The sequence below is a fragment of the Vidua macroura genome, chromosome 15 (assembly GCF_024509145.1).
Source record: "Vidua macroura isolate BioBank_ID:100142 chromosome 15, ASM2450914v1, whole genome shotgun sequence".
In the NCBI taxonomy this organism is placed as follows: Eukaryota; Metazoa; Chordata; class Aves; order Passeriformes; family Viduidae; genus Vidua; species Vidua macroura.
In genome coordinates, this window is record NC_071585.1 from 2,756,627 (window position 1) to 2,780,996 (window position 24,370).

The 24,370-nt window shown below is 60.7% G+C and overlaps 3 protein-coding genes across 7 annotated transcripts in view; 2 read left to right on the plus strand and 1 right to left on the minus strand.

The window, feature by feature from the left end:
* Nucleotides 1–5,691, plus strand: FCHSD1 (FCH and double SH3 domains 1). 2 transcript variants are annotated; one of them, XM_053990735.1, is made up of 19 exons: nucleotides 1–106; nucleotides 353–450; nucleotides 777–822; nucleotides 1,647–1,720; nucleotides 1,968–2,112; nucleotides 2,188–2,324; nucleotides 2,400–2,463; nucleotides 2,559–2,687; nucleotides 2,850–2,972; nucleotides 3,053–3,148; nucleotides 3,224–3,331; nucleotides 3,435–3,539; nucleotides 3,746–3,976; nucleotides 4,063–4,146; nucleotides 4,253–4,409; nucleotides 4,492–4,697; nucleotides 4,801–4,897; nucleotides 4,979–5,046; nucleotides 5,209–5,691. In XM_053990735.1, exons 1-19 carry the CDS (start codon nucleotides 86–88, stop codon nucleotides 5,272–5,274), a joined length of 2,055 nt encoding a protein of 684 aa, XP_053846710.1. In that variant the 5' UTR covers nucleotides 1–85; the 3' UTR covers nucleotides 5,275–5,691. The 2 variants fall into 2 exon arrangements, with proteins under 2 accessions (XP_053846710.1, XP_053846709.1); XM_053990734.1 differs by having other exon boundaries at nucleotides 3,053–3,331.
* Nucleotides 5,672–21,989, minus strand: RELL2 (RELT like 2). Of its 4 annotated transcripts, none has more exons than XM_053990738.1 (8): nucleotides 21,902–21,989; nucleotides 15,084–15,297; nucleotides 13,293–13,355; nucleotides 13,150–13,213; nucleotides 12,696–12,884; nucleotides 8,148–8,763; nucleotides 6,591–6,624; nucleotides 5,672–6,353 (listed from the first exon to the last, which is right to left on the minus strand). In XM_053990738.1, the coding sequence occupies exons 2-7, from the start codon at nucleotides 15,289–15,291 to the stop codon at nucleotides 6,592–6,594; spliced, it is 1,173 nt and encodes a 390-aa protein (XP_053846713.1). In that variant the 5' UTR covers nucleotides 15,292–15,297; nucleotides 21,902–21,989; the 3' UTR covers nucleotides 5,672–6,353; nucleotide 6,591. The 4 variants fall into 4 exon arrangements, with proteins under 4 accessions (XP_053846713.1, XP_053846711.1, XP_053846712.1 ...); XM_053990736.1 differs by lacking the exon at nucleotides 21,902–21,989 and adding an exon at nucleotides 18,852–19,485; XM_053990737.1 differs by lacking the exon at nucleotides 21,902–21,989 and adding an exon at nucleotides 16,014–16,436.
* HDAC3 (histone deacetylase 3) overlaps nucleotides 21,634–24,370 on the plus strand; it is a 12,159-nt gene continuing 9,422 nt past the window's right edge. The window contains exons 1-2 of the mRNA XM_053990740.1: nucleotides 21,634–21,755; nucleotides 21,985–22,067. Coding sequence (XP_053846715.1) covers nucleotides 21,701–21,755; nucleotides 21,985–22,067 — 138 coding nt within the window. The 5' untranslated portion in view covers nucleotides 21,634–21,700. The remainder of the gene's footprint in view (nucleotides 21,756–21,984; nucleotides 22,068–24,370) is intronic.

Below are 24,370 nucleotides of genomic sequence, written 5' to 3' on the forward strand. Positions count from 1 at the left end.
GGCTCCGCACACGCGGATCGGGGCGGCGGCGATCGGGGACCGGCACCGGGATTGAGATCGGCACCGGGACCGGGGCAGCGCAGCGATGCAGCCGCCGCCGCGCAAGGTGAGCGCCGGGCCGGGCCGGGCCACGGGGCGGGTCACCGGGGCCGCGTCCTCCCTCGCTGCCGTTCCTGCAGCCGTGACCGAGACTCGCCCCCGGCGCAGCCTCCCGGGGCTGGGGAAGCGAGGCCGCGTTTGGGTGGCACTCAGGAGTGGGGGCCGGTGGGCACCGGTACCCGGGCAGGGCGGACAGAGCATCCCCGCCCCCCTGCCCGCCGGGGCCGCGGGGCTGAGCGGGACATTCCCGCAGGTGAAGCTCACCCAGGAGCTGCGGGTCCATCTCCTGGAGCAGCTGTCGGGCCTGCAGAGCAAACAGCAGCGGGACGCCGAGCTGCTGGAGGACATCAGGTAGGGCCCGCACAGGTGACACAGGTCGAGCTGAGACCGGGCAGCTCATCCCGTGTGTGTGTGTCCCCAGGCTGAGATGAAGCAGCTCGTCCCACGTGTGTGTGCGTGTCCCCAAGCTGAGACCAGGCACGGGTGGGCCAGGGACCGGGCACGGCTCACCTTGAGCCTGTCACCTCGAGGTCATGGGCTCCATCACCCACTGGGGTGGCCTGATGGGGACAGGATGGTGCCAGGGGGAGATGGCAGGGGGATGGTGGCAGCAGGTGATGGGAGGGATGGCCCATCCCTGCCCCTCTCTGTGTGTCCTGTGTCCCCTCTCCCCCCAGGTCCTACAGCAAGCAGAGGGCCACCATTGACAGGGAGTACGGGCAGGTAAGGAGGTGCCAGGGGATTCGGGATCATCCTGGGGGGGCCCAGGCCCCATCCTGCCTGCCTGGGCAGGAGCTGGGCACGGCCCCACGCAAGCAGAGGGCAGCCTCGGAAATTACCCGAGCGTGGCTGCTCCGTGCTGGCCCCGGAGGGTGGTGGCAGATGGCTCATCCTGCCGGGAGGACCCTGACCACGTTCAGCACCCGCTGGGGGCTCTGCTGAGCACAGCATGGCCCAAACCTTGGGTGTTTTGGGAGCCTGGAGGGAAAACCTTGTGGAGGGAGGAAACGGCTGGGCTCTGCTGTCTGCTGGGTCATCGCAGGGCGCTGCTCTGAAATGTCAGTTTGGTTTTGATGTGAGATGTCCCTGCAGCGTTCTTTGGAGACATATTGCAGCAGAATTGTGTCCCCCTTCCTGCAGCTGGTCACCGTGTCACTCCCCTCCTCACACCCCCCAGGCTGGGGGTGACCATCCTTCACCCCAGGGTTGGGGTCTTGCTGTGCTTGGCTTTGCTGGGGCTCCTCCCCTCTGTCTCTGTAGCCAGTGTCCCTTACTGATGTCGCCTTGCAGGTGCTCTGTCCCAAAAGTCACAGCGGGGGGGGTGGTCCTTTCATTGTGGTGGCTGCCCCCCAAAAAGGTTTTGTCATGGGGAGCACGATGGGATTCCTGCTGACACCGAGCCACAGGGATGTGTCTGTGCTCTGGGGGGACACGTGTGTGTCCCCAGGTCCATGGGCTGGGTAGCTGGGGTGGGGGAGCCCCGTTTTGGGCCCTGAGGGGGGTGGTGGGTGCTCGAGCAGTGCCGGTGATGCCAGGTCTGTGTGCAGGCGCTGCAGAGGCTGGCGAGCCAGTTCGTGAAGAGAGACTGGCAGCGGGGCCGTGGCGAGGCTGGCGACTCCAGGTGGGCTGAGGACAGTGACAGGGCTGGGGACAAGCAGCTGGGGCTGGCTATGCCTGCCCGTGGCCCTCCCAACTTGGAGATGCTTAATGCCAACCAGGATTTGGGTGTCACCAGGACAGCTGTGGGTGGGATGTCCCCAGTTCCAGGGCCCTGCTGGGACTGGGGGTGCTGGCAGTTCTGCGGGGCATCCCCAAAAGCTGTCACGGGGCAGGGAATACCCGGCCCTGTGTTAAGCCTGTGCCCACAGGAGCGTGGCCACTGTCTGGAAAGGTGTCATCGAGGGGACAGCACACGCCGGGCAGGTCCGTGTCACCGCCTCCGAGAGCTACCGCGCCCTGGCCGCCGAGGTCGCCCGCAGCGCCCGCCTCTCCAAGGAGAGGACACTCAAGAAGGTACCGGGACAAGGACATGTCCCCTGTGCCCGGGCGCTGGGGACAGCTGTCCCCCCCAGCTGACGCTCCCCGCAGGGCATCGAGCGGCTGCAGAAGGCGCAGGTGGAGCTGCTGGAGACGGTGAAGGAGCTGGACAAGGCGAAGAAGCAGTTCAGCCACCTCCAGCGCAGCAGCGAGGTGGCCAAGGACAAGGCGGCCGATGTGGAGGCGCGGTGAGCGGGGGACACGGGGCCGGGGGGCTGCCGTGGCTGCGGGGGGGTCTCACACCCCCCTCCCACCCTCCCCAGCCTCCGCAGGAGCGACCGGCGGATATTTCACACCAAGGCCAGCCTGCAAAAGCTCAGTGCCAAGGTCGGTGGCGCGGGGGTTGGCAGGGTACCCATGTGGGTGGATACGGGGGGGACACGGGGCACCATCGCCAAGCCTCACTGCCCGCGTCCCCACAGTTCTCAGCGCGACTGGCCGAGCACTCGAGGCAGCTGGCAGGGGTTCAGAACGAGTACAGCTTTGCCCTGGTGTCTGCCTCTGCCCACCTGCAGCACTACCAGCGTGTGGAGCTGCCCGCGGCCATGCAGGTAGGAGATGCCCGGACCCCGTGCCCCACAAGGAGCATTTCCCACTGCTGGCAGGGAGGGTCCCGCTGGCACAGGGTCAGGGCTGGCTGCCCTGGGGGCTCAGGGATGCTCCAGTGGGGCGATGTGGCAGTGCTGGGGGGGTTCCCATCTGCTTTCCCACAGGCACTGGACGGGGACCTCTACGAGCGGCTGCGGGAGCACTTGTCGGCCGCCAGCCGGACAGAGGTGGAGACCTGCCGGGCCACCCGGGACTGGTTCCAGGGCGTTGTGGAGGCATCGGCACTGGTAACGGCACTGTCCCCTGAGCTGGGTGGGACACGAGGGCACAGGTGAGCCCCCGGCCCCACGCCGCTCCCCTGCTGCAGGTGTGCCGGGAGCAGGACCTGCTCCTCTTCCTGCAGGACCACCCCGCCTTCTCCCTGGCGCCTGAGCAGCGATTCCAGCTCGCCGGGGTGGAGGAGGTAAGTGGAGGGGGTCATTACAGCAAGGTGGGGTCTGCACAGCCACCTCCTTGTCACCCCCATGTCCTTGCCCAGGTGTGCCTGCTGCCACCAGCAGATGACGGGGCCAGCCTGGAGAAGGAGGCGCGGCGCTGGGCCACGCGGGTGGCCCGGGAGCGCAAGAACAGGGCACACAGCGAGGAGGTGGGTGTTGTCCTGCCCCACAGAGCGCCGGGGGGCTCAGGGAGGGGCTTTTGCAGCCCCTCACCAGCTGCCACCACCCTCTGAGCTGTGGGTGCCTGCCCAGGTGCTGCAGCGGCTGGAGGCCAGGCGGCAGCAGGCGCTGGAGGCGGAAGCGGCGGCCGTGGAGCGGCAGATGGAGGAAGTGAGGGAGAACATCCGCAAGGCAGAGGTGGGACCCCCAGGCAGGGAGCTTGCGGTGACATCGAGGTCTGTCACCCCCAGGGTGAGGGAGGTAGGGACAGGGAGGGGTGGTGGCTGGGATGCTGCACTTGGGGCGTGGTGCTGGGGATGCCACCACGCCTGGGGATGGGGCGATGGGGTTGGGGACACCGCCAGCGATGTCCTGGGCACTGTGACAATGAGCGGTGTCCCCAGGTGAGCCGAGTGAAGGCCGAGGCACGGCTGGCACTGCTGCGGGCAGCAGGGCTGGACGTGGACGCCTGGCTGGCTGGGGCCATGGTGGGGACAGGCGAGGAGACCCCCACGGGGCTGGACCCGGCCGAGTTCGATGACTACGAGGACAGTGATGAGCCGGATGAGGACGATGAGCCGGGGCCTGCTGCTCGCACCTACCCCTACACCTGCCGGGTGATCTTTGGCTACCAGGTATGGCCCTGCCTTCCCGGCCCTCACCCTGCCTGCCCAGGGATGGCAGCTCAGCCTCTCTGCCACTCTGTCCCCATCTCCTGCAGGGCTGCCAGGCAGATGAGCTGTCCATCAGCCAGGGTGAGGAGCTGGAGATCATCGAGGATGGGGACGCAGAGGAGTGGGTGAAGGTGGGAGCAGGCTGAGCCCCCTCCATACTGGGGGACACCTTCTGGAGGTCCCCAGGCTGGCCCCACTCTGAAGCCTGGGATGTTCACGTGGTTTCTGCTTCCTCAGGCTCGGAACAAGGCAGGGCAGGTCGGCTACGTCCCCGAAAAGTACCTGCTGTCCCTGGGGTGTGACTCAGGGGCTGGGCTTGGCCCCCCAGGCCCCTCTGCCTTGCACCGCCAGCTCTCCAGCATCATGGCTGCAGAACTGGTGCTGGAGCCTGGAGGTGGGTGCCGGGCATCACCCCCACCCCAGGGAGGGGGGCAGGATCCAGAGGGTGCTGAGCCCCCTCCCTGCCCTCCCCACAGCATGGCTGGTGCGAGCCCTGTACGACTACGAGGGGCAGAGCCCTGAGGAGCTGAGTTTCCCCGAGGGGGCCATCATCCGGGTGCTGCCCCGTGCCGCCGGTGAGGTGGACGATGGCTTCTGGACCGGCGACTTCGATGGCCGCGTCGGCGTCTTCCCCTCCTTGGTGGTGGAGGAGCTCACCGGGGCCCGGGAGGCAGCCGGGCAGGTTGGTGGCAGGAGGGTCGTTGTGTCACCCTGGCACTTCCATGAGTGCTGGGGTGAAGACCCCCTTCCCACCATGCCCATCCTTCTTGGCTGTGTCTTCCCAGGAGCTGCCATCACCATCCCCTCCACCCTTCTCCCCTCCTGGCCTCGCGCCCGGGGCCAGCCTGGTCCCCAACCCTGCTCCTGAGACAGCACTGGGAGGTGAGTGCTGGGGAAACTGGGGAAACTGGCAAGGGGCTGGGGGAGCCCGGAAAGCCAGGCTGAGCTGCTGGGCCCTCCCAGGTTGCCGGCAGGATGGCACGGGCAGCGGGCAGAGTTCTCCAGACCTGGCAGCCACGCGCCTGCGGCCGGTAAGTCCCTTCACAGGGATGCTGTGACCCCAAAACCTGCCCCAGCCTTTCTGTAATGGAGCCACCCATGTGTTTTGGGGGGTCTGAAGGGGGATGAGTGGCCTCAGCATGTTGGCACCACTTCTCTCCCTCTCCCTTTTCCTCTCCTCTCCCTCTCTGCAGCTCCGTGCGCCACCCCCGCCGCCCGGCCGAGCCCCCGAGCCCGACCCCGAGCTTCACTTCAGCTGACCCTGTGGGTCCCCCCAGCCCCCCGTGCCCCAAAAAGCTTTGCCCGAGCAAACCACCACAGGCTGCTGTCCCAGCAGCAGGGGCTGGTGCTGCTCCATGCCCCGAGCTGGTCTCTCCAGGGGCTGCATCCTGCCCAATGCTGCTTGCAGAGTGGTCCTGCATCCCAGTTACAGCACCCAGAGCCCCTTTTTTAGGGTGCCCAGTGCCACAGCCAGGCCCCATCTCATGCCCTTCTTGCCTCTGCCCTTCCTGCCTGGCATCGCCCGTGCACTCCCAGTCCTGGTTCCTGGGGGGCTCATCTCTGGATCCTGCCAGCCCCTACAGCACCTCCCCACAGGCAGGAGCGGGCGTGGGGGGGGCTGTTCCCAATAAATCAATAAATCCCGCTGGCCCTGGCGAGGGGTTCAGCAGCTTTAATGGTTGTAGCTCGTCTATGTACAGGGCGTTACACACCGAAGCTCGCGCGGGCCCCGGGGCTGCCCGCTGGCCTGGCCCGGGGCCATCCTGCCCCCGGGGCCCGGCTCCGGCCCCTCCCGTGCCGGGATGGGGCTGGGAGCTCCTCTCTCCGCCAGCATCTCCCAGGGACCTGCCGGTGCAGGATTTGTGCCTGTGCCCGCTCTGCGTGGCAGGGGTGCCCGGGGGGGGCTGTGCTCTGTGCTGAACGTGCCGGGTGGGTGGGGGGTGCTCCCCACCGCCCCGGGGGGGGGCTCAAGCCGCTGCCTCCATCCCTGCCCCTCGCCGCGGTCCCCTCTGATCCCTCCCCCGGAGCTGGGGGGCCGCGGGGGCGGCGGGCTCTGGGTGCGGTCCTGCCCCTGCCGGGCCCGAGGGTCCCTCGGGGGGGTCTCCGGGGGGGGTGCGGTGGGTGGGACTCGGGTACCTATTGCCAATGGGATGAAGGCTGGCGCCGAGCGCGGTTGTCGGTGACGCCGGCGCGTCGCTCCGGCCATGCCAAGCGCGTAGCTGCCCACCCGGGGCCGGGCACGGCTGCCCCGCGGCTGCCCCACGGCAGAGCCCCCAGCCCCGAGGGGTCCAGGGGCTGCGCGCCTCCCGTGCACGCTCCAGCCGGGAGCGGAGAGGAGCTGTGGGGAGAGAGGCAGGATAGGGCTTGTCCCCACAGCCGTGGCGCCTCCCCACCACCCGCAAATGGGAGTTCCCGCAGTCGCCGCCTGTGGCCGGGCCCGTCCCGACCCCCTGGAGAAAGAGTTCACCCTCTCTCCATCTGCAGCACCAAGCGGAGACCCACCAGGGCAGGGACACCGGCAGTGCCCTCCCACCCCGCCCAGACATTGTCCCAGGGGCAGGGGACGAGCACTCACGTCACACACGGTCCTGCTCCGCGGCGCTGGGCTCCTGTGGGATGGAGGAGGGGTGTCAGCGCCCCCATAGAGCGGGGCCTGGGCGGGGGCTCTCCCTTGGCCACAGCACTGACCCGAGGGGCAGAACTCCCCTGAGTCTCCAGGAGCGACTACAGCCCGGGCACCATCTCCGCCCTTCCCCACCACCTGCAGGACGCGAGGAGCAGCAGCCAACCACCCTCGTGCTGGCTCTGACTGCGACTGAGGGCGTGGGGGAGGGTCCAAGTGGCACCAGTGCTTGGGGACAAACATCCCTGGGAGGTCCTGTCACCGTTCTCCTGGGACCCCATGTGCTGGAGCACCCCAGCACCGCGGGCAGCAGCCAGGACAAGAGCCTGGCACTGCGGAGGGGGCAGAAATCACCATGTGCTTGGGCTTGCCCTGCACCTAACGGCTTCCCCAGGGATCAGAGGGATTCCCAAGGCTCAGTGGGCCACAGGAGGACCTGTCACCACCTCCCCAGGTCTCTGGGGAAGGGCTGCAGCCCATCAGCTCTATCCTGCCATGGGCTGCCCTTCTCCATGAAACAGCTCCAACCTTCCAGCCTGGTTACCAGAAAGCAAAGAGGGAAACAGTGGGATCCTGCTTTGTCCTTATCCAGCATCCAGCCAGGCACCTTTCCCAGGCCTCTCCCGTGCTGACCCAGTCCTGCCCCATCCCACCCCCTGCCAAGGACTGCTGGCATGTGCATGGGCCGTGCCCAGCCCGCGCAGAACCAGCCCCAAGGGATCTCCATGGCTTTGAAGCATGCCAGGAATTTTACCCAGGCATTTGGCTTCCTTTTTCTTCCAAGGGCTTTGCCACACGTGCTTGGTGCTGGTTTTGTGAGGAAAGTCAAGGCCCAGCTCGTGGAGCTTCTGACACTACACAGGGGTTGTTTCCCAGCCCCCTTCCATGAAAATCACCTTTTCCCAGCTGCAGAACCACAAAGGAGTGCATAAGCCTGTGAGTGAAATTCTGGGTGTCTGAACCACCACCAGCAGCCTCATTTGCTCACTGATAACAGCACAGAGGCAATTCCAGGGAGAAAATCCCCTGGAGCTTTCTAACCACTCCAGCAAGGTGGTTGGGTGGGATATTGGGAGGTACCAGGGTACTGGGAGCTCCAGGCAGGGTGGGCTTTCCTCCTCTCTCTTCAGGAGCAGGGGAAAAGAGGCAAGAAATGACCACTTGGCTTTGCCATTTCCTGGCCTTTGAGGTAAGAAAGGCTCCTGGAGAAATCTGCCCCTGCCTGTTCCTTACTGGCCACATTGGACCCCATCGAGGCTACGGTTTTGGGGACACCACGTGCAGCAGTGGAGCTCTCCCAGGTCAAAATCCCAGCTCAGCCACAAAGGAAAAGCAATCCCTTGCCAAGGGGAACCAGCAGCAGGTCTGCAGCACCTCCCACTGCCCCTGAAGCAGGGTGGGACGTGTCACAGTCACTCCACTGCCTCAGACATTGGAAAATGGGTGGGAAAAGCAATTCCCCTCCAGCCCAGGGGACCACATGGGGGACCAGGAAGAGGAGGAACGTACCTGCTGCTTCCTGTCCTCCCCTCCGGGCTCTTTCCTGCTGCTGTCGTCTCTCCCCAACTCATCGGCCTGTTCCTGCAGACTCAGGCTCCCGTGAATATCCGACACTTCATCTGCCGACGCCAGTCCGATCTCCTCCAGGCAGATGCCGGCTCCTTCCCTCGCCAGCTCTCCTGGGATGCTGGGACTCGACGCTCCCAGCGCCGGCATGCTCATGAGCCTTCGCTGGCGGCTCGAGCTCCCGGGAGCAGAGCCAGCATCCTGCAGGGACCCCACCGGGCCGGACCCCGCCGTGCCGGGCCCCACCGGGCCGGACCCCGCCGTGCCGGGCCCCGCGCCCGCCCGCCGGCTGTCACGGGTGCCGGAGCTGGCTGGTGTGTTCGCGGCTGGGCTGGCGGACACGCTTTGCTCCGCGCTTCTGCCACTCTGGGTGCCCGTCTGGATGGCTCCGTTCTGCAGGCCACCCGTGGGGACAGTCCCGTTGAGAGCCCGTTCCCGCTGGAGCATCTCGCTGCTGCGCTCCAGCTCCTCCGTGCTCGGCTGCCGGCTGCCGGCGGGCAGGGCACCGTCCTGCTGCTCCTGCACGGGCGGCTTCTTCCCGATGTGTGTGACACGGAACCTGGAATGGGGCAGGACAGAGCAGTTTTTTCCAAGCTGTCCCACCGCTGGATTCCCAGCTCGCCTGTACCTCCAGCCCTGGATCTCCTCTCTTTGCCGTGATCTCCAGCCTTTCTGACCCATTCACACCTACGCAAGCCATGTCCCCAGACTGATTTTCCCCTTCATTTTGAGCAAAACAAGCAGAAAGAGAAGGATGGGAAGCGCAATCCAGATCTTGGCTGGGGCAGAGCTTGTCCTCCCAGCAGCAAGATGGAAATGCTCTGAGACAGCCTGGATGGCAGTGTGCTCAGTGAGGGCAGGGACAGGGTTTTGGCAGTGATTTGGATACAGGGATCAGAGGCTGGAGGAGTTGTTTGGCTAAAATCTGCCAGAGTACACTTTGCATCATCCCCTGGAGGGGTGGATGGTACCCGAGTGTTCACCAAGGTTCCACCGTGAGCAGGTAACAGCTCAGAGCTCCTGGGTGGGCAGGAGAAAAGCTGCAGAAACGGGTCTGACACCCTCAAAGGTGGGTTAATAATCAGAGGTGGTGCAACACTGCACATGGGGAGAAGACAGGGGTTAGGGATCATAGACTCATGGAATGGCTTGAGTTGGAAGGAGGTTCTAAAAGATCATCCACTCCCATCCCCTGCCATGGGCAGGGACAACTTCCCTTCAACCTGGTTGCTCCAAGCTCCATCCAACCTGGCCTTGGACACTTCCAGGGATCCAGGGGCAGCCACAGCTTCTCTGGGCAACTGGTGCTAGGGCCTCCCCACCAAATTCTTCCCAATATCCCTTCTAACCCTGCCCACTGGCAGCAGGGAGCCATCCCCCCTTGTCCTGTCACTCTGTGCCCTTGTCCCAAGTCCTTCTCCAGCTCTCTGGGAATCCCTCTAGGCACTGGAAGGGGCTCTAAAGTCTCCTTGGAGCTTTCTCCTCTCCCAATTCCCTCAGTCTGGGAAGGGTAATGTGTCAGCAAAGCCTGAAAGTCTGAATTGTGATTGTGCTGATTGTGACACACCGTGACTCCTCCTCACCAGCACTGCCAGCTGCTGCTGGACCAGCAGACAGGAAATCTCCTCCACAGGGAGCTGGTGCCCACCAGCCAGAGCCACCAGTGAGACCTCGTGCAGCCCATGGCTCACCCAGAGCCGCTCTCACTGCGCTTGGATCGCGCATGGAAAAGCCAACGGACCTGGCTCTGCTGAGGTTCAGCTGCCAGTCAGTGTCAGGGCAAAGCACAATTTCAGAAAGTTCAAGTGCTGCTGGTGTGGAAAGAAGAGCAAGACACAAAGGTCAAGCACATGGCAGCACTGCTGTTCCAAGGGAAAAAGCAGAGAGATCCAAAAGATAAGAACAGATGCCAGGAGAGTTGGCAGAGGTGAAGGAGACCACTTCCAGGCTGGAGCCCAGCCTGTGGCAGCACCAACCCCTCAGCAGGGCCAGAAAGCTGCTCAGGACTGGGAGGGTGGAGAAGAGAAATGCTCCAGCTCCAGAGAGGGTTCCCAAAGGACTGCTCAGGTCAGGCCAAGCAGCAGCAAAGGTGACCTTTCAGGTCTATCCAGATATTTGGAGATAAGACACCAGCACTGCCATTTGGGGAGACCAAAGAATGTTCTGGCCCTGAAGAGGGACAGGAAGGAGACACAAGTGACAGGATCACTTCTTGGTAATGCCATTGAGCAATGTCAGCCTGGAAGAGCTGGGAGTGGATTCAAAGAGCAGGAAGGGTTTGGACCAGAGAGGGCACAAGAGGTGACGTAGCCAACCTCTGGCTGGTGAGGGAAAGCAGAGGAGCCCTTCCTGCCTGCCTCATCAGCATCCCTGGGGCCTGGGATTCAGTGGGATGTGACACACTCTGGCTGATGGGGCTGATTAGATCATCTCTTTCTAATTCTCCAGGCCAAAAGTGCCTCCTCAGGTGCCCCATGCTCCAGCCCTGGATGATCTTGATGGACCTCCACAGCTCCATCTTTTCCACTCCTCAGGGATGAGCCTGTGCCTACCAGGGCTCATTCCATGTAGGAGAGGGCTGGACTCTCAACCACTGCATCCAAGGCAAGAACAACACCAAAAATAAAGGAGAACAAGACCTGAGGGTGTCTTTAACTCTAGGGGTGGGTTAAAGAAACTCTGTTTTGTAGGGTCAGAGCTGGGTCAAAGTACTTCAAGATATTTGCCATAAATAAGACACAGGAAGGGCAATCCTGGAAAAGTCATCCAGGATCTGGAAGAGAAAAGGGGCCAGCTTGGAAATAAGAAGCAGCATTTGGAGGTGGGATTGTACCTCATGGGCACATAGGTCCCTTAGCAGTTGGACCTTGTTCCAAAGAGATTCAGGATTGAAAATAAAGCCTTGGAGAAATGGGATGACTGCCCTGCAGAGAAGGCTGGTCTGGGGTGGAATATTAACAGGGTTCAAGAGAAAAAAACAGGAATTGAGGGAAGGTGCCTTTGGGAAAGGAGAGCACTCCGAGTGCTGAGAGGAGGCTGGGAAGAGCACGGACAGAGGACATGGAGGAGTGGATGGAGCTGGGCACCAGCCAGGGAATGAATTAGCAGTGAGTACACAAATGTGCAGAGCCCTGGCCTGCTGGGCACCACCTCCAAGGACAGCAACGGGCATGGAGGGAGCCGGGAGCTGGCAGTGTCCACAAGATGTGATCTGAGCTGCAGATTGGCCTAGGGAGGTCCAGCAGGTCTCCCTGCTTCTCCAGCTGCCCAGAAAGCCCCAGCTCACCTCCCTGCTGAGGCTCCTGCCCGTGGTGGTGGAAAAAAATCCACATGATAGGACACAGGGAATGGCTTCCCACTGCCAGAGGGCAGGGAGAGATGGGATATCAGGAAGGAATTGTTCCCTGGGAGTGGGGGGGAGGTCCTGGCACAGGGTGCCCAGAGAGGCTGTGGCTCCTCCTGAATCCCTGGAAGTGTCCAAGGCCAGGTTGGATGGGACTTGGAGCAACCTGGGATAGTGGAAGTTGTCCCTGCCCACAGCAGAGGGGGGAATGAGATGATCTTTGAGGTCACTTCCAATCCAAACCATTCCACGATTCCATGCCCACTTTGGCTCAGCATTCCCGTGAAAGGACTGTCTCTCTGGACCACAGCATGAAGTTTCCTCAAGGCCCAGGCCCTGAATGAGGACCTTGTGCACAATGTGAGCATGACAGAGCTTTGTGTCTCACCACGGTGGCCGTCCAGGGACCAGCAGTTGCTTGTCACCCTGCCCCAGTCACCACAGCCGGAGGGAGCCAAGCCCAGGAAGACTTTCCTAACCCTTTCTGCTGGGGAATGGGGCAGCCTGGGCAAGCCTACAGACTGTTCTACAGGTTAGTGACCACACAGAGACCACAGGAAGCTCAGGAAGTCCCTTGAGGTGAAACCAGGTGGGGACTGGAAAGCATTTGTGGGAAGTATCAGGAACACTCCCCTATTGTTACATCGCTGCCGTGTCACCTAATTACAGACATCATTGGAGGCAGCAACCTGGAGCAGCACAGCCACTCTTTCATTGTGAGCAGGTGGTGGCTTGCACCTGGGACGTGCTGTCCCCTCTGTTCCCCACAGTGAGGTCCCTGAAGCCCCCAGCTGGGCAGCAAGGGCCCTGCTTGCACCGAGCTGGGACAGCGGGCTCTGAAAGGACACGGAGCTGGGGCTGTGCCCAGCACTGACTCAGCAGGAAAACCCAGCTTGAGTCACCTTCCCGGAGAAGGAGGGAAGCCACCGGTGCATCACAGCCTGCCACATACCACAGGCATTTCCAGGTGCAGGAACCACCTGGGTGCTCAGGAGCTCCAGCTGCAGAGCGGCTGCTGGGGCATCCCAATGCAGAACAGCAAGAGGGAACCGTGGGCACGTGGGGAAGGGGGAAGGAACAGGAGGACTGAGGAGAGCCCGTGGTGCTCATTCCAGCAGGGAAATGTCTGGCAAAGCTCATTCGGGTACCTGCCCACTGAGAAGACGGTGGTCTCTCCGGGATACATCCTGCTTTTGCCCTCCTTGGACCGCCCCTGGCGCTGCAGCGGGTGCCTCCTCCTCCTGCTGCAGTGGATGCAGGGCGCCTGCGTGGAGCCCAGGTGCACCGTGTGGTGATGTGGTGGGCCCCCATCCTGGCTGCTGCTGTGGGGACAGAGGCTGCAACAGAAGATGACAGGTTGTGTCACCTCAGGGAGATATCCCAACCCTGGTGCAGCCCCACTGCAGCAAGCCCTGGGAGCGGCAGCTCTGGGGGGGATGTGCGCTGGGGACAGGAAAGAGGAAGAGCTGTTCCACTTGACAAGGGGTAAAGCACTCCTCAAAACCCTCAGGAGAAGGTTGGGAAGATTCTTTGTAGCAGCTGGGAAGGGGCTGCTTGTCCCTCACTGTGGAGCAGCCACAAGCTGCTATGAGCTTCCCTCACCTGGGCACTGGCAATGGCATCTCTTCATTTTCCCCCAACATCTCCTTGAGAGCCTCCACATTTGCTGAAGAGAGAGGGAAAAACAGGAATGCATCAGCCAAAGTGGTCAGCATGGCTCCGGGCCGGCCCATGGAAGTGCTCACCTTCGTTTTGGATGATGATCTTCACAATCTTCTCCACGGTGTCATCGTTCTTCTCGGCCTCATCTGAAAAGAGACAACGTGGCACTGAGGGCTGGGATTCCAGGGCTCCGCTCACTCATCCCTTCCCAGGAGCAGCTGCATCAGCAGAGTTGTTGGAGAAGCCTCGAGTCCCCCGTCACACTGGGAAGCCACTGGGGAACACCAGATCCCTCATCCTGGAAAAGAAACGGCTGAGCCAGCAGCTGCGTGTGCAGGGAGAGGGGGTTGTGTTGCTCCTTCAGAACAGAGGAGCATCTGGAGAAATGAGAGGGAAGCAGGTTCCAAAAAGTTGAAAGAGGAGGGTCCTTGCCCAGCTCTGGAGCCCCTGGCTGCAGGATGCTGCAAGTGCTCAAGGCTCCAAGGGTAACCAGGACATGTCCACAGAAAATAAACCCACTGGGACCCAATAAACACAGAAATGGGGAACACACGGTGACAGAGAGAGCCCCAGAGCTGCACACTATTAAAAGCTTAAAAGACTGTTCTGAGGAATCTTGGCTGGTGCCTGCTTTGTTGTGGAGTTCACCCACAGCTTTCAACTCAACCTGCTTCCAGCCACTGTTGGAGGCAGGAAGCCTGGATGGATGATGGATGGATGGATGGATGGATGGATGGATGGATGGATGGATGGATGGATGAATGGATGGATGATGGATGGATGGATGGATGGATGGATGGATGGATGGATGGACGGACCTCCAGCCTGGTCAGCAGTGTGAGATGTTCCTGTAAGCAGGTTGGAGCTGTGGTCTGGCAGGCAGCTGCCTCAAAGGCTCAAGGGCTGGTAGCATGATCTTGGAAGCCCATGGAGATGTTTCCCTGGGCTGTGGTGTCTCCAGAGGGCAAAGCCCATCCTGGAAGGTTCAGAGACTGTCTCCATGTCACGTACAGCCAAGACATTAAAGCCAGAGGAGCACATCCATGGACACCTGGAAGCTCTGGCTGCAGCCGTGGACGAGCCCGAGGAGCCGCGGTTCCCTCCCGAGCACCGGCAGCGGCAGCAGGAGGTGCTGATCCTCCCCAGCACTGCCGACGGCACGCGGGAGCTGGAGGAGTTCTGTGGCACCGTGTGGCTGTTCTCAGCCTGGGAAGCAGCCAGAGGAATGTGTGTTCCCCACTTCAGCAGAGACTCAAGAAACCACCGAATGACAGAGCTCGCTTGGGCCAGGCACCCACGCTCGATGCGGCAGTGACTTCCCAATCCAGCCGCCCCAGAGCAACTTGCAGTGGCCTGAAGCCATGGAAAAAATTCCCTACAGGTCCCTTCCCCTTCTAGCATCAGCCCTGCTTCTCTGGTCTGCATGAACACAGCAGGGACTAGAAGAAGACATGACCAATAACAAACACCAGCTGGGTCCCTGCCAGACCTCCTAACGCCAGAGGGGCAGAGGTGCTTGTGCTCCAGCTGGGAGAGGTTTTCCTTGAGGAAACAGGGGTTATGACTGAGATACTGGGGATTCAGCAAGTCCTGCATGTTCATCAGAATTATCTTTTGGTGATAATGCTCCTTTGGGTAGGGCCAGGCACTGGTTCCCACCTCCCTGTTACCTCGTGGATCAGAGGGATCCCTGGCCCTCACACTCCGGATCCCCAGGGAACGCCGCGCTGCTCTCACCGCCCCAGCCCTTTTTCCCAACGCAGCCACATGTGACAGGTAACCCTCCCAGCCCCATCCCACATCCCAGAAGGGTGTATGAGGAGCACCAGCCCACACCAGGCAGAAGGCCGAGCCCTCACTGCCCCAGCACTCACCATCCTGGAGCTCCTCCACCCCGTCTTTGTCATCTGGGTCAAGCTCGTCCCGGAAGGTCCGGCACCGGTAACCCTTCTTCTTCAGGACATGGCAGATCAGGAACCCCACCAGCCCCATGATAAAGAAGACAAGGACAAGGAGGAAGACCACAGTAATGCCGTGCTGGGGGTCTGACTCCCCATCGCTGGGGTGGTGATGGTCTGACATGCGGATCTAGGAGAAGGGGGAAGGCAGGTCAGAGCCGCGGCGCTCACCCCCACCCTGTGCCCATCCTCCCCTTCCTCCTGGGGGCAAGGGGCAGCTCCCAGCTGGAGGCGGCTGCCCGGGGCTCAGCCCTCGCCCCGCAAGGTCCGGCGCGGTGCGGGGCCGCACGGAGGACAGGAGCGGCCGGAGGTGGCTCCTCGCGGTCTCCCAAGGACACTGCTGCCCCGCACGGCCCCGGCAAGAGGCATCCCAAGGGCAGCGGCGGCGGCAGCGTCCCCGCAGGCCCGCCGGCCCCGGGCTGCGGCGCTCCCCCGTCCCTTGCAGGCGGCTTCCCAAGGGCACCGGTGCCCCGGCCTGCCCGGGGCTCTGCGGCGGGCGGTATCCCCCGGCTCGCCCTTGCCGGAGGATGGCTGAGCATCCTCCCGCGGCGCGCCGCTCCCCCGCAGCCCTCGGTACTCACGGCCGAGGCCCTCCACCGGCACCGGCACCGGTACCGGCAGCGGCAGGCAGGGAGCCGCGGCAGCCGGGCTGGCGGAGGGCCGAGCCGCCGTCTGCTCCCGCATCGTCCTCCCGCAGAACCGAGCCGGCTCCCTCCGCCCCGGCTCCCCCGGGCGCTCCCGGCTCCCTTCCCAAGGGCTCGGCGCCCGCATTCCCAGTCGCCGGCTCCGCTTCCCGGCACGGAGAAGGTCCCCCCCGCCTGTTCCCCGGCCCCGCTGCGGCGGTACCTGGGCCTGCGGTCCTCCGCAGCGCTCTCCTCTTCACCTTCACCTTCACCTTCACCTGCCTCCTAGCAACCCCGCATCCCCGCGGCTGGGGACCGCGGCGAGCATCCTCCGGCCCCGGGCCCCCGCTCCCTGCCTGCCTTCCCCGGGAAGGAGCCAGCTGCTTCTGCCTGCCGCTCTCTGCCGCTCTCTGCCACAAGAGCACCCGCCTGTCCCGATCGCAGAAAAAAATCTCCCCGGAGCTGTTTCGGCGGAGGAAGGTGCGGAGAGGAGCTCGGGGAGATGCCGGGGGCTGCAGCAGGACTCGCAGGAGCGCTGCTCAGGGAAGCTGCCAGGCTGCCGCCCGCCCCGGGGTGAATAACCTCACCCGCACGCGTGCCAGCCCCGAGCTCCCCTGGCACCTTCCTTTCCTTGAATTTTAGGGCACTGAACCCTGGCGATGGGAGGGAGAAGGGTGGAAGTGGGGCTCAGTGAGAGCAGGACTGATCACACAGCAGGGTGTGGGGGGGAGAGGGGTGCAGACCCCCACACGGGGATCCCAGCACCGAGGAGAGGGTGGAAAAAGAGCCCCAGGAGACTCCTGTGTCTCCCTCCTTCCTAAAAAAGAGCCATTTGAAATCTCACGCTGTGGTGGTCCCATGACCTCCATCTCCACCACATTATCCTCGCTCTGGGAGGCGTCACCCACCACTCCTTTGCTACTGGAAATTAGACCTGCTCCTCTCCATCCTTCAGCCACCTGCCAGTTCTCCCCCCAGACCCTGAGGAATGCAGCCCTTGAAACCCCTCCCAGCCCATCTCCATTGAACCGAGCTCGGATCCATGCACACATTCCTCCATGGGAATTATCCCATGGGAATTATCCCACCACAGTCTGCCTTGCTGTGACAGAGCCCGTGACTCCTCCAGGCTCTCAGCTCTGCCTCGCTGAGGGCTCCTGTCCCTCTGCACAGGTGACCAAGTTGGCTCTCAGGAGCCTCCTCCATCAGTGTGACTTCAGGAGGTCACCACATCACAGGTGACACCCATCTTCCCGCTGTCCTGACAGGGAGACAGGAATGGAACCTCTGAGAACAAGACTTCTCCTCCTGCCATGGATTGCTGAGCCACAGGAGAGGAGAGCTCTCCAAACCCTGGACCAACAAGCTGCTATCATGCAAGTCTCTGCTGAGGAAGAGCTCACAAAGTAAAGCTCAAAGGCAGTTTGCTCCTTGCCCTTGTTTCTGTGCAGAGGGGGAACTGGCAGGTCTGGGTTCCTGCGGGGCCCTGAGGGGATGCAGTCATGGCGAGTGTATTCCCGTTCTCCTCGTGCCCACGCACGCTGTCCTGCACAATAAATCACTCTTTCTCCTCCTGGGCATTCCTGCCCAGCCAGAGCATTGCTGCACCCCACCCCCTTCCAGCTCCCCACCCCCTTTCCTGACCCCAGCCATGCCAGGCTGATCAGGACTCCCCATTCAAGGGGACATTCCCATTTTCCCATGGCCTCTGGTGTCAAGGCATTTCCACAAGCTGGGGACACAGCATGGCACAGCAGCCTGGCCCTGCTGAGGACAAATCCTGGCCTTCGTGGGGTGAGCCAGGATGAGGAGGGGGTTCTGTGGCTGTCAAGCTGCTCCCTCCTGGCTCTGCAGCTGGATTACCCCAGCTGAGTGTTTCTCTTCCTAATTCTCCCAACCAGGGATCACCTGCTCCCAGTCCTCATGCTGCTTCCACCACCTCAGCTTCAGTGTCCCTCCAGGGCCTCAGTCCTTGTCCCACTGCAGGACCACGTTATCATTTTAATGGTCCCACACAGCACCTCGCAGGTGACTCAGAAACAACACCCTGGCACTTCTCTGTCCCAAAGCAGCCAGCATTTGAGGCATGAACCCACACAACGGAGCTCCCCTTCTGAGCAGGCTGTTCATCCTGGCCGTGTGGGGACAGAACCCACATGGGGTAAAGCCCCACACCAAGCCAGGGAGGTGCAGCTGTGGCTGTGGGCTGCCTGCTCGTGGCACGTCCACAGCCTGGGCTCTGCATCCTCTGTCCCTCCTGACCCCATCCCAGCTCCTCTCCCGTCCTGTGTGACCCCACCAGCCGAGGCAGTGGGATCTGAGACACAGGACAATCTGGCTGGAGCTCTGGGATAGGCAGCTGCCTTCTTTCTGCCTGCCCACCTCATCCAGCACCACCAGCTGGAGGAGGAGGAGGAGGAGGTTACACGGTCCGGAACGTGGCACGGTGCTGGTGAGTCCCCTCTGCCTGCTGAGGGGCACTGCTTGGGCACTTCTGTGGGATTTGTCCCTGCATTTCCCATGTCCTGAGCTCCTCTTTTCCCATGTTTTCAGGACTTATGAAACATCCTTGCTCGTGGATGAACCAATTAGTGACGAGCTTCCATACAGTGGTAAGTTGGAGTTGCCTTTTTTCCTCACGAGCTCAGCTGAAATTCTTGGGATTTTTATTCTGCATTGACCAGGCCAAAGTGTCAGCACTTCCTGACCTTGGAGATGGCCTTAGCCATGCCTGGAAGTGTCCAAGGCCAGGTTGGATGGGGTTTGGTCTAGTGGAAGTGTCCCTGCCCCTGCCAGGGGGTTGGAATGCGATGAGATTTAAGGTCCCTTCCAACCCAAACCATTCCCTGCCCTTCCTTCCCAGGACCCTCCTCGGGGCTTCCCTGAATCCTGGAAGTCCTTGGAAGCTTCACTCCCTCTCCAGTCATTGCCTGGAAACACTGACATTTTAAGCTTTGCAGGCTTGGGAGGAGGGGACAGAGTGGCCGAGGAGAGGCTGGTGGGACAGTGCTGTCACCTGTCACCCTCAGCTGGCTCCAGTCCCAGTGAAATTCCACGTTACCTCTTGTCCGCTCTTTTCCCACACCTCTTCTGCAGCCATTGGAGCAAATGTCACCCCACAAACAAGGTGACCATGTCCTTTTGGGAGATCAGCCGCCCTGGCCCTGCTGCCTGTCCACGTGGCAGCTAAACGGGCTGGAGTGACCAGGTCCAGGCTCCTCTTGGGATCTTTGCTTCGATGCTCAGCCCAAAAATCCTCCTCACGTCCGCAAAGCTGCTCCATCCCATCGTGTCAAACGTGTCCCTGAATCCTCAGCCCTGCTCCAGCTTTCCAAATTAGCTAATGGCCGTTAAACCACAGCCTGCTTTTGCTCTCTGAGCACAAAGAGCATCTAAAATTATCCCTCTCCGACACTTCCCTTGCTCTGCTCCAACACCCGTGGAGATGCCCGGAGCAGCACGCGGCTCCCAGGAGGACAGCTCAGCAGCAGAGTGATCCCAGCTGGAAGCAGGGATGTGTCTCTGCTCTCCTCGAGCAGGGACGTGTCTCTGCTCTCTCACCCCGTCCCCCAGGCGGGCACTGGGACGTGCTGCCCACGTGGCTCCGTGTCCCCAGCCGGGCGTTATCTGGTGGCAGCAGCTGGTGGGGCAGGGACAGGAGTGTCGTCATGGGGGAGCAGCGTCAGAGCCTCGGGAGCTCCCAGCACAGCCGTGTTGCTCAGCACGTTGAAATCCCACTGATTTCCTGTAGTAACGTATCTGAACTTAGGCCTCAGTGTGCACCAGCCATCCAGCTTGTAACTGTCCTTAGCAGAGTTTTCTCAGAACCCTCTAGAATCCATCGAGGTTACTGAGACATAAACTCTGCTAAATAAGAAAGAAGCCGAGAAACAGAACTCCAAGACCACAAGAACTAAATAACAGCAGCAAAGCACCTGGACTGTGACCAGTCCCAGATTCTGAGAGGTGCACGCAGAACACGTGGATAAGAAATGTGTGACCAGCGTGTGCAGAGAGTTCGAATGTATAAATAAGTGCATAATGGAAACAACAAACAGCTTCTGCTCACCCTAACCCTAACCCTAACCCTGACCCTGACCCAATCACATTGGTCAGTTGCCCAGGAGTGCTGAATTTCCCACAGTTTCCCATGCTGGGTGCTGGGCTCGGTGCCAGGTGCCCTCTCTGAGTGTCCCCAGCCACAGCTGTGCCCTGCAGGGTCACAGTGAGAGGGTCCTGGGTCTCCTCTGGAAGTGTCCCTGCCCCTGGCAGGGCATTGGAATGAAATGATCCTTAAGTTCCCTTCCAATCCTATCCCCTAAACCACCCTGTGATCCTTGCTCCACGCTGAGCTGGGATCCTGAAAGGAAACCCACACAGGGAGCGGTGTGGAAGGGGCAGTGGCGGGGACAGAGACAGCCAGAGATATCCTTTAAAAACCCCACCATTTCACCACACCTTGGCACCTGCAGCCAGCACAGCACCCGGAATTCCCGGCCATCCTGCCTTGCCCCATCCCATACAGGCGGGAAGCTCCTCTTGCTGCTTCCAAGGGGTTTCCATGCCCTGGAAATGCCAGCCTGGCATCCACTGAGATGCCAGGGAACCCGTCTGCCCTGGTGCCATCCTCAGGCAGCTCTGGGGGTCCTGCCCCTCTCTGAGACCCCGCTGGGTTGAGGAGCCTGTCTCCAGCGCAGCTTCCTTCATCCCAAACTGCAGGAGCCATCAAGCAGGAGGCTGCCAGGAGCGAGCATTGATTCTGCCTTGGTTTTCCAAGCCTTTGGATGAGGCTTCCTGCTCTGCCCGTCCTTCCTTCCCTCCAGCCCGCAGGGAGCAGGTCTGTGCTGCCATTCCCGGCCGGCACTGTTCACACCACGTTCCTCTTTCCACCCCTTGTCAGCTCCAGCTTTTCCCGCATTCCGCCGCCTCCTCACACCCAGCGATTTCCCACGCAGCTTTTGTCCTCCTCCCTCCCGCCTGGCAGTGCCTCCAGAGGGTTCTTCCCAAAGGTCTGGAGAGCCTGCACCCTGCCAGGGTGGCACCTGGTGACAGCTGGCCGTGGCAGGTCCCCATCCTTCAGGGGTTGGAACGGAACGAGTCCCATCAGGGTGTGGGTGTCCCATGGAAACCCCCTGCCCATCCCCCGTGCCCTGGGGGTGGGGGCTGCGGCAGCTGGGGGTGACAGGGGAGCCTGGGAGTGACTGGGAGGCAGCTGTGGGCCTGGAGAAGAGAATCCAGTGGCCAGCTGGGCTCACTGGGAGTAACTGGAGCAGCTGGGAGTGACTGGGAGTAGGTGAGGAGGAGGGACGAGTGAGGGAGCAGATGTAGAATTATGTGAGAGAATCCAGCAGGCATCTGGAACTAACTGGGAACGACTGGGAGGCAGCTGCAGGCCTGCAGAAGAGAATCCAGGGGGCAACTGGGATCTGCTGGGGGGGGTGACTGGGAGCACCTGGCAGTAACTGGGGGTAACTGGCAATAGGAGAGGGGCAGTGAGGGATAACTGTGGGAGCTGAGGATGACTGGGGAGATGCCATGGGGTTATGGGAGAGAGTCCAGCCGGTAACTGGGACAAGCGGGCGCAGCCGGGGGCAGGTGCGGGGCAGGCAGGTGAGCCTGCGATGTGCCTGCGATGTGCCCGCGGTCCCGGGGGGGCAGCTGGGGTGACGGGGGCGGCGTGTGGGCACCAGGGAGCAGCGGGGCCAGCCTGGGCGCAGCCCTGAGGCGCTGGTGGCAACCGGGACCAGCCCGGAGGAGCGGGGGGCGACCCCGGGACCGCGGGGAGGCCACGCCCCCGCTCGTGGCCACGCCCCTTGTGGGTGTGTCTTTGCCGTGGCCCCGCCCCACCCGGCCCCGGGCGGGTGTCGCGGTGAGATGACGTGAGCGGGAGCGCGGCGCGGCCTGTCCGCCATGGCGAAGACCGTGGCCTATTTCTACGACCCGGACGTGGGGAATTTCCACTACGGTGCGAGCGGGGCCGGGACAGCGCCGGGGCCGCGCGGCGGAGCGGCCGCCGTGCGGCTGGGGCCGGGCCGGGCCGGCTGCAGGCGGGGGTGTGGCGCAGCCCGCTCCCCTCTGCCCCGTTCCCGCCCGTCCCCCTCAGCCCCGGACCTGTGCGGAGCGCGGTGCCCGGCGGGCGGCGGCGGCCGTTGCGCCCCCGCAGCCCCGTTAATCCCCGCGCGGTTCCGTTGCAGGCGCGGGGCACCCCATGAAGCCGCATCGCCTGGCGCTCACGCACAGCCTGGTGCTGCACTACGGCCTCTACAAGAAAATGATCGTAAGCCACGCGTGCCGCCAGCCGGGCGGGCTGGGGACGGGCGGGCGCCCCGGAGGGCTCGGCGAGTGCCACAGCTCCGCCGCCGAGCCCCGGGGCTGCTTGGGGCCCACGGGTGGGGGACAGGTTCACTGATGTTCTAGAGCTTTAGCCCCGCGGGTGGGGGACAGGTTCACTGATGGTTGTAGAGCTCAGTCCTGCACTGTTGGTGCAGCTGTAGAGGATTCTGATTTAGTAAAGAAATCTGGATATTGATCTAGCACCGATATCCAACTGTGACGGACAAAAACCCTCTAACAGTTTAAAGTTATAAAGTGTATGTTCATTGCGGCGCCGGGCAGCGTGCGGGACAGCTCCCAAATGCACACTGCACCTTTCCAATGATTACAGAGTCCTTTTATCCACTCCAGAATTGAATACCCAACATACAAACACATATTCATCATTTTGGTACATCCCATTCCTCGCTTCCTATGCTAATCATTCCCAAAGCTATTAGGCAAGTGTAGTTTGTTCCTTGAAATGGGTCGGTGGTCCCTTTCATGGGGAGGGGTCCCAGAATGAGGAAGTAAATGAAGTCTTCCTCATTCTGACCTTTCTACCTTTTCAATGCAAGTATGACAAATGAACCTTGGTAGAACTCCCATTCCTTGTCTTCAATTGGTTTCAGAACAGAGGAGGCCCACAATTGTCTCATGTTCCTAAAAGCTGTTTGTCAGTTTCTATATTCTTCATTATAAACCCAGCTAACTAAAGATTGTGTTGACAAGCAATGAATTCTTAGTTAACTACTAACTCTTAACTTCATCAAGGCCTACTTACAGAGTCCTTTTATTTTAATTAACTCTAGTAAGGCTTATCTCTAACTAAAATCTTAGCTCCTCCAAAATCTCTAAATCTCTTAAAGTTTATGTTTCAATTCCAAGGAGCTGCTGAGGTCAGGCAACTGTAGAGATGCAATTTATGAAAAGAATTTTAGGCGTTTAGACGTGAGAAGAATTTCCTTTATTCATAAAATGCCCAAATGAAACCACATCCAGGGCAGTGACTGTGTGGAAATGCAGCACTTGGGGGGACTGTGGGGAGTCTTTGCAAAGTTTCTTTTCCAGATCTTTACTGTCACTCTGTGGATTTCCACAAGTAACTTCCACAGAGTTTTTTTTGGTTTTTTTTTATTTCCACAAGAAACTTCCCCAGACTATTATTGTCATTATTATTATTGTCATTATTATTATTGTCATTATTATTATTGTCATTATTATTATTGCTATTATTTCCACAAGTAACTTCCCCAGAGTTTTTTTTTTGTATTATTATTTCCACAAGTAACTTCCCCAGAGTTGGGCTTTTCCTTGCAGGAACAGCCAAGAAACATGTTCTGACCTAACACTTCTAAATGGCAAATCCCTGCCTGAAGGAGGCTGTGGGCAGAGCTCTACATTTTCAGTCTTGAAATTCTTTTTTTTTGAGGGGTTATGTTTTCCACAAGCTGCCACTGGGAAGCTGAAAACCTGAGAGACATCTTCATCCCCAAAGAGTCAGGGACTGGCAGGGTCAGGAGCAAATAAAACCGGGGGTTTGGAGCATTGGGACTGTGAATTCCTGATGATTTTGTGGTGTGGTTGCATTGTTTGCCTCCGTACAATCAAAGCTTGTGATCCTGTTGGGCTGGGTTTGCCCCTTCCCACCTTCCCCAGCTCAGGAACGTGGCTGGGATTGCTGGGAAGGCTGCAAGGAGCCAGGTTTGTTCTGCCAGCAGCTGAGTGAACATTCCAGCCTGGTTTTCCCCTCCCTTTCTGTTTGATTCCCACATCCCTACTCTGAGAGCCTCTGGCTGTCCAGTGAGAGCCATTGCTCCTCTCTTTGCCATCAGTTTTGGTCTGGCTTGGTTTAATGAACCATCAGGATTCCTGGGGGATCCCTGGCAATAAGGAGTCACCTCATCCCCTGTTGGAGTTGTCAGAGGCAGCAGCCTCTGAGAAACACCAAATTCCACATGGAAAGCACCAGGAGAGGAGGAGATGGGCTTGTTCTGGTTTCTTGTGGCTCTGAAAAGGACCAGGTTTCCTGCTCAGCACAGAAAGCAGGAGCATGGTGCAGTTGTCCTGAGGAATTTCCCTTTGGAGACCAGCTTGTGCATCTTCCCTTGTGTTCATGTTCCACTTTTTCTGTCAAGTGCTTGCATAAAATAAGAGAAATTAAAATAAGAGAAATTAAAATATTAAGAGGAATCACAGAAAAGATCTCTTATCAATTGAATTGATTAGAGATGGTGGTGTTGATTTTTAACTCCCAGTGGTGTTAAT

Bases quoted from the DNA above. Each gene is read 5' to 3' on its own strand.
- FCHSD1 (XM_053990734.1), top strand. From the start codon at position 86: ATGCAGCCGCCGCCGCGCAAG. The intron at 2,973-3,052 runs GTAACGGCACTG...CCCCTGCTGCAG, and splicing joins TTGTGGAGGCATCGGCACTG to GTGTGCCGGGAGCAGGACCT. The intron at 3,540-3,745 runs GTGGGACCCCCA...CGGTGTCCCCAG, and splicing joins AGAACATCCGCAAGGCAGAG to GTGAGCCGAGTGAAGGCCGA.
- RELL2 (XM_053990736.1), bottom strand. From the start codon at position 19,073: ATGGAGCAGCTTTGCGGACGTGAGGAGGATTTTTGGGCTGAGCATCGA. The intron at 15,298-18,851 runs GTAACGTGGAAT...CCCTTCTCCTAG, and splicing joins GGGAAAAGAGCGGACAAGAG to ATCCGCATGTCAGACCATCA. The intron at 12,885-13,149 runs GTGAGGGAAGCT...CTTCTGTTGCAG, and splicing joins ATGCCATTGCCAGTGCCCAG to CCTCTGTCCCCACAGCAGCA.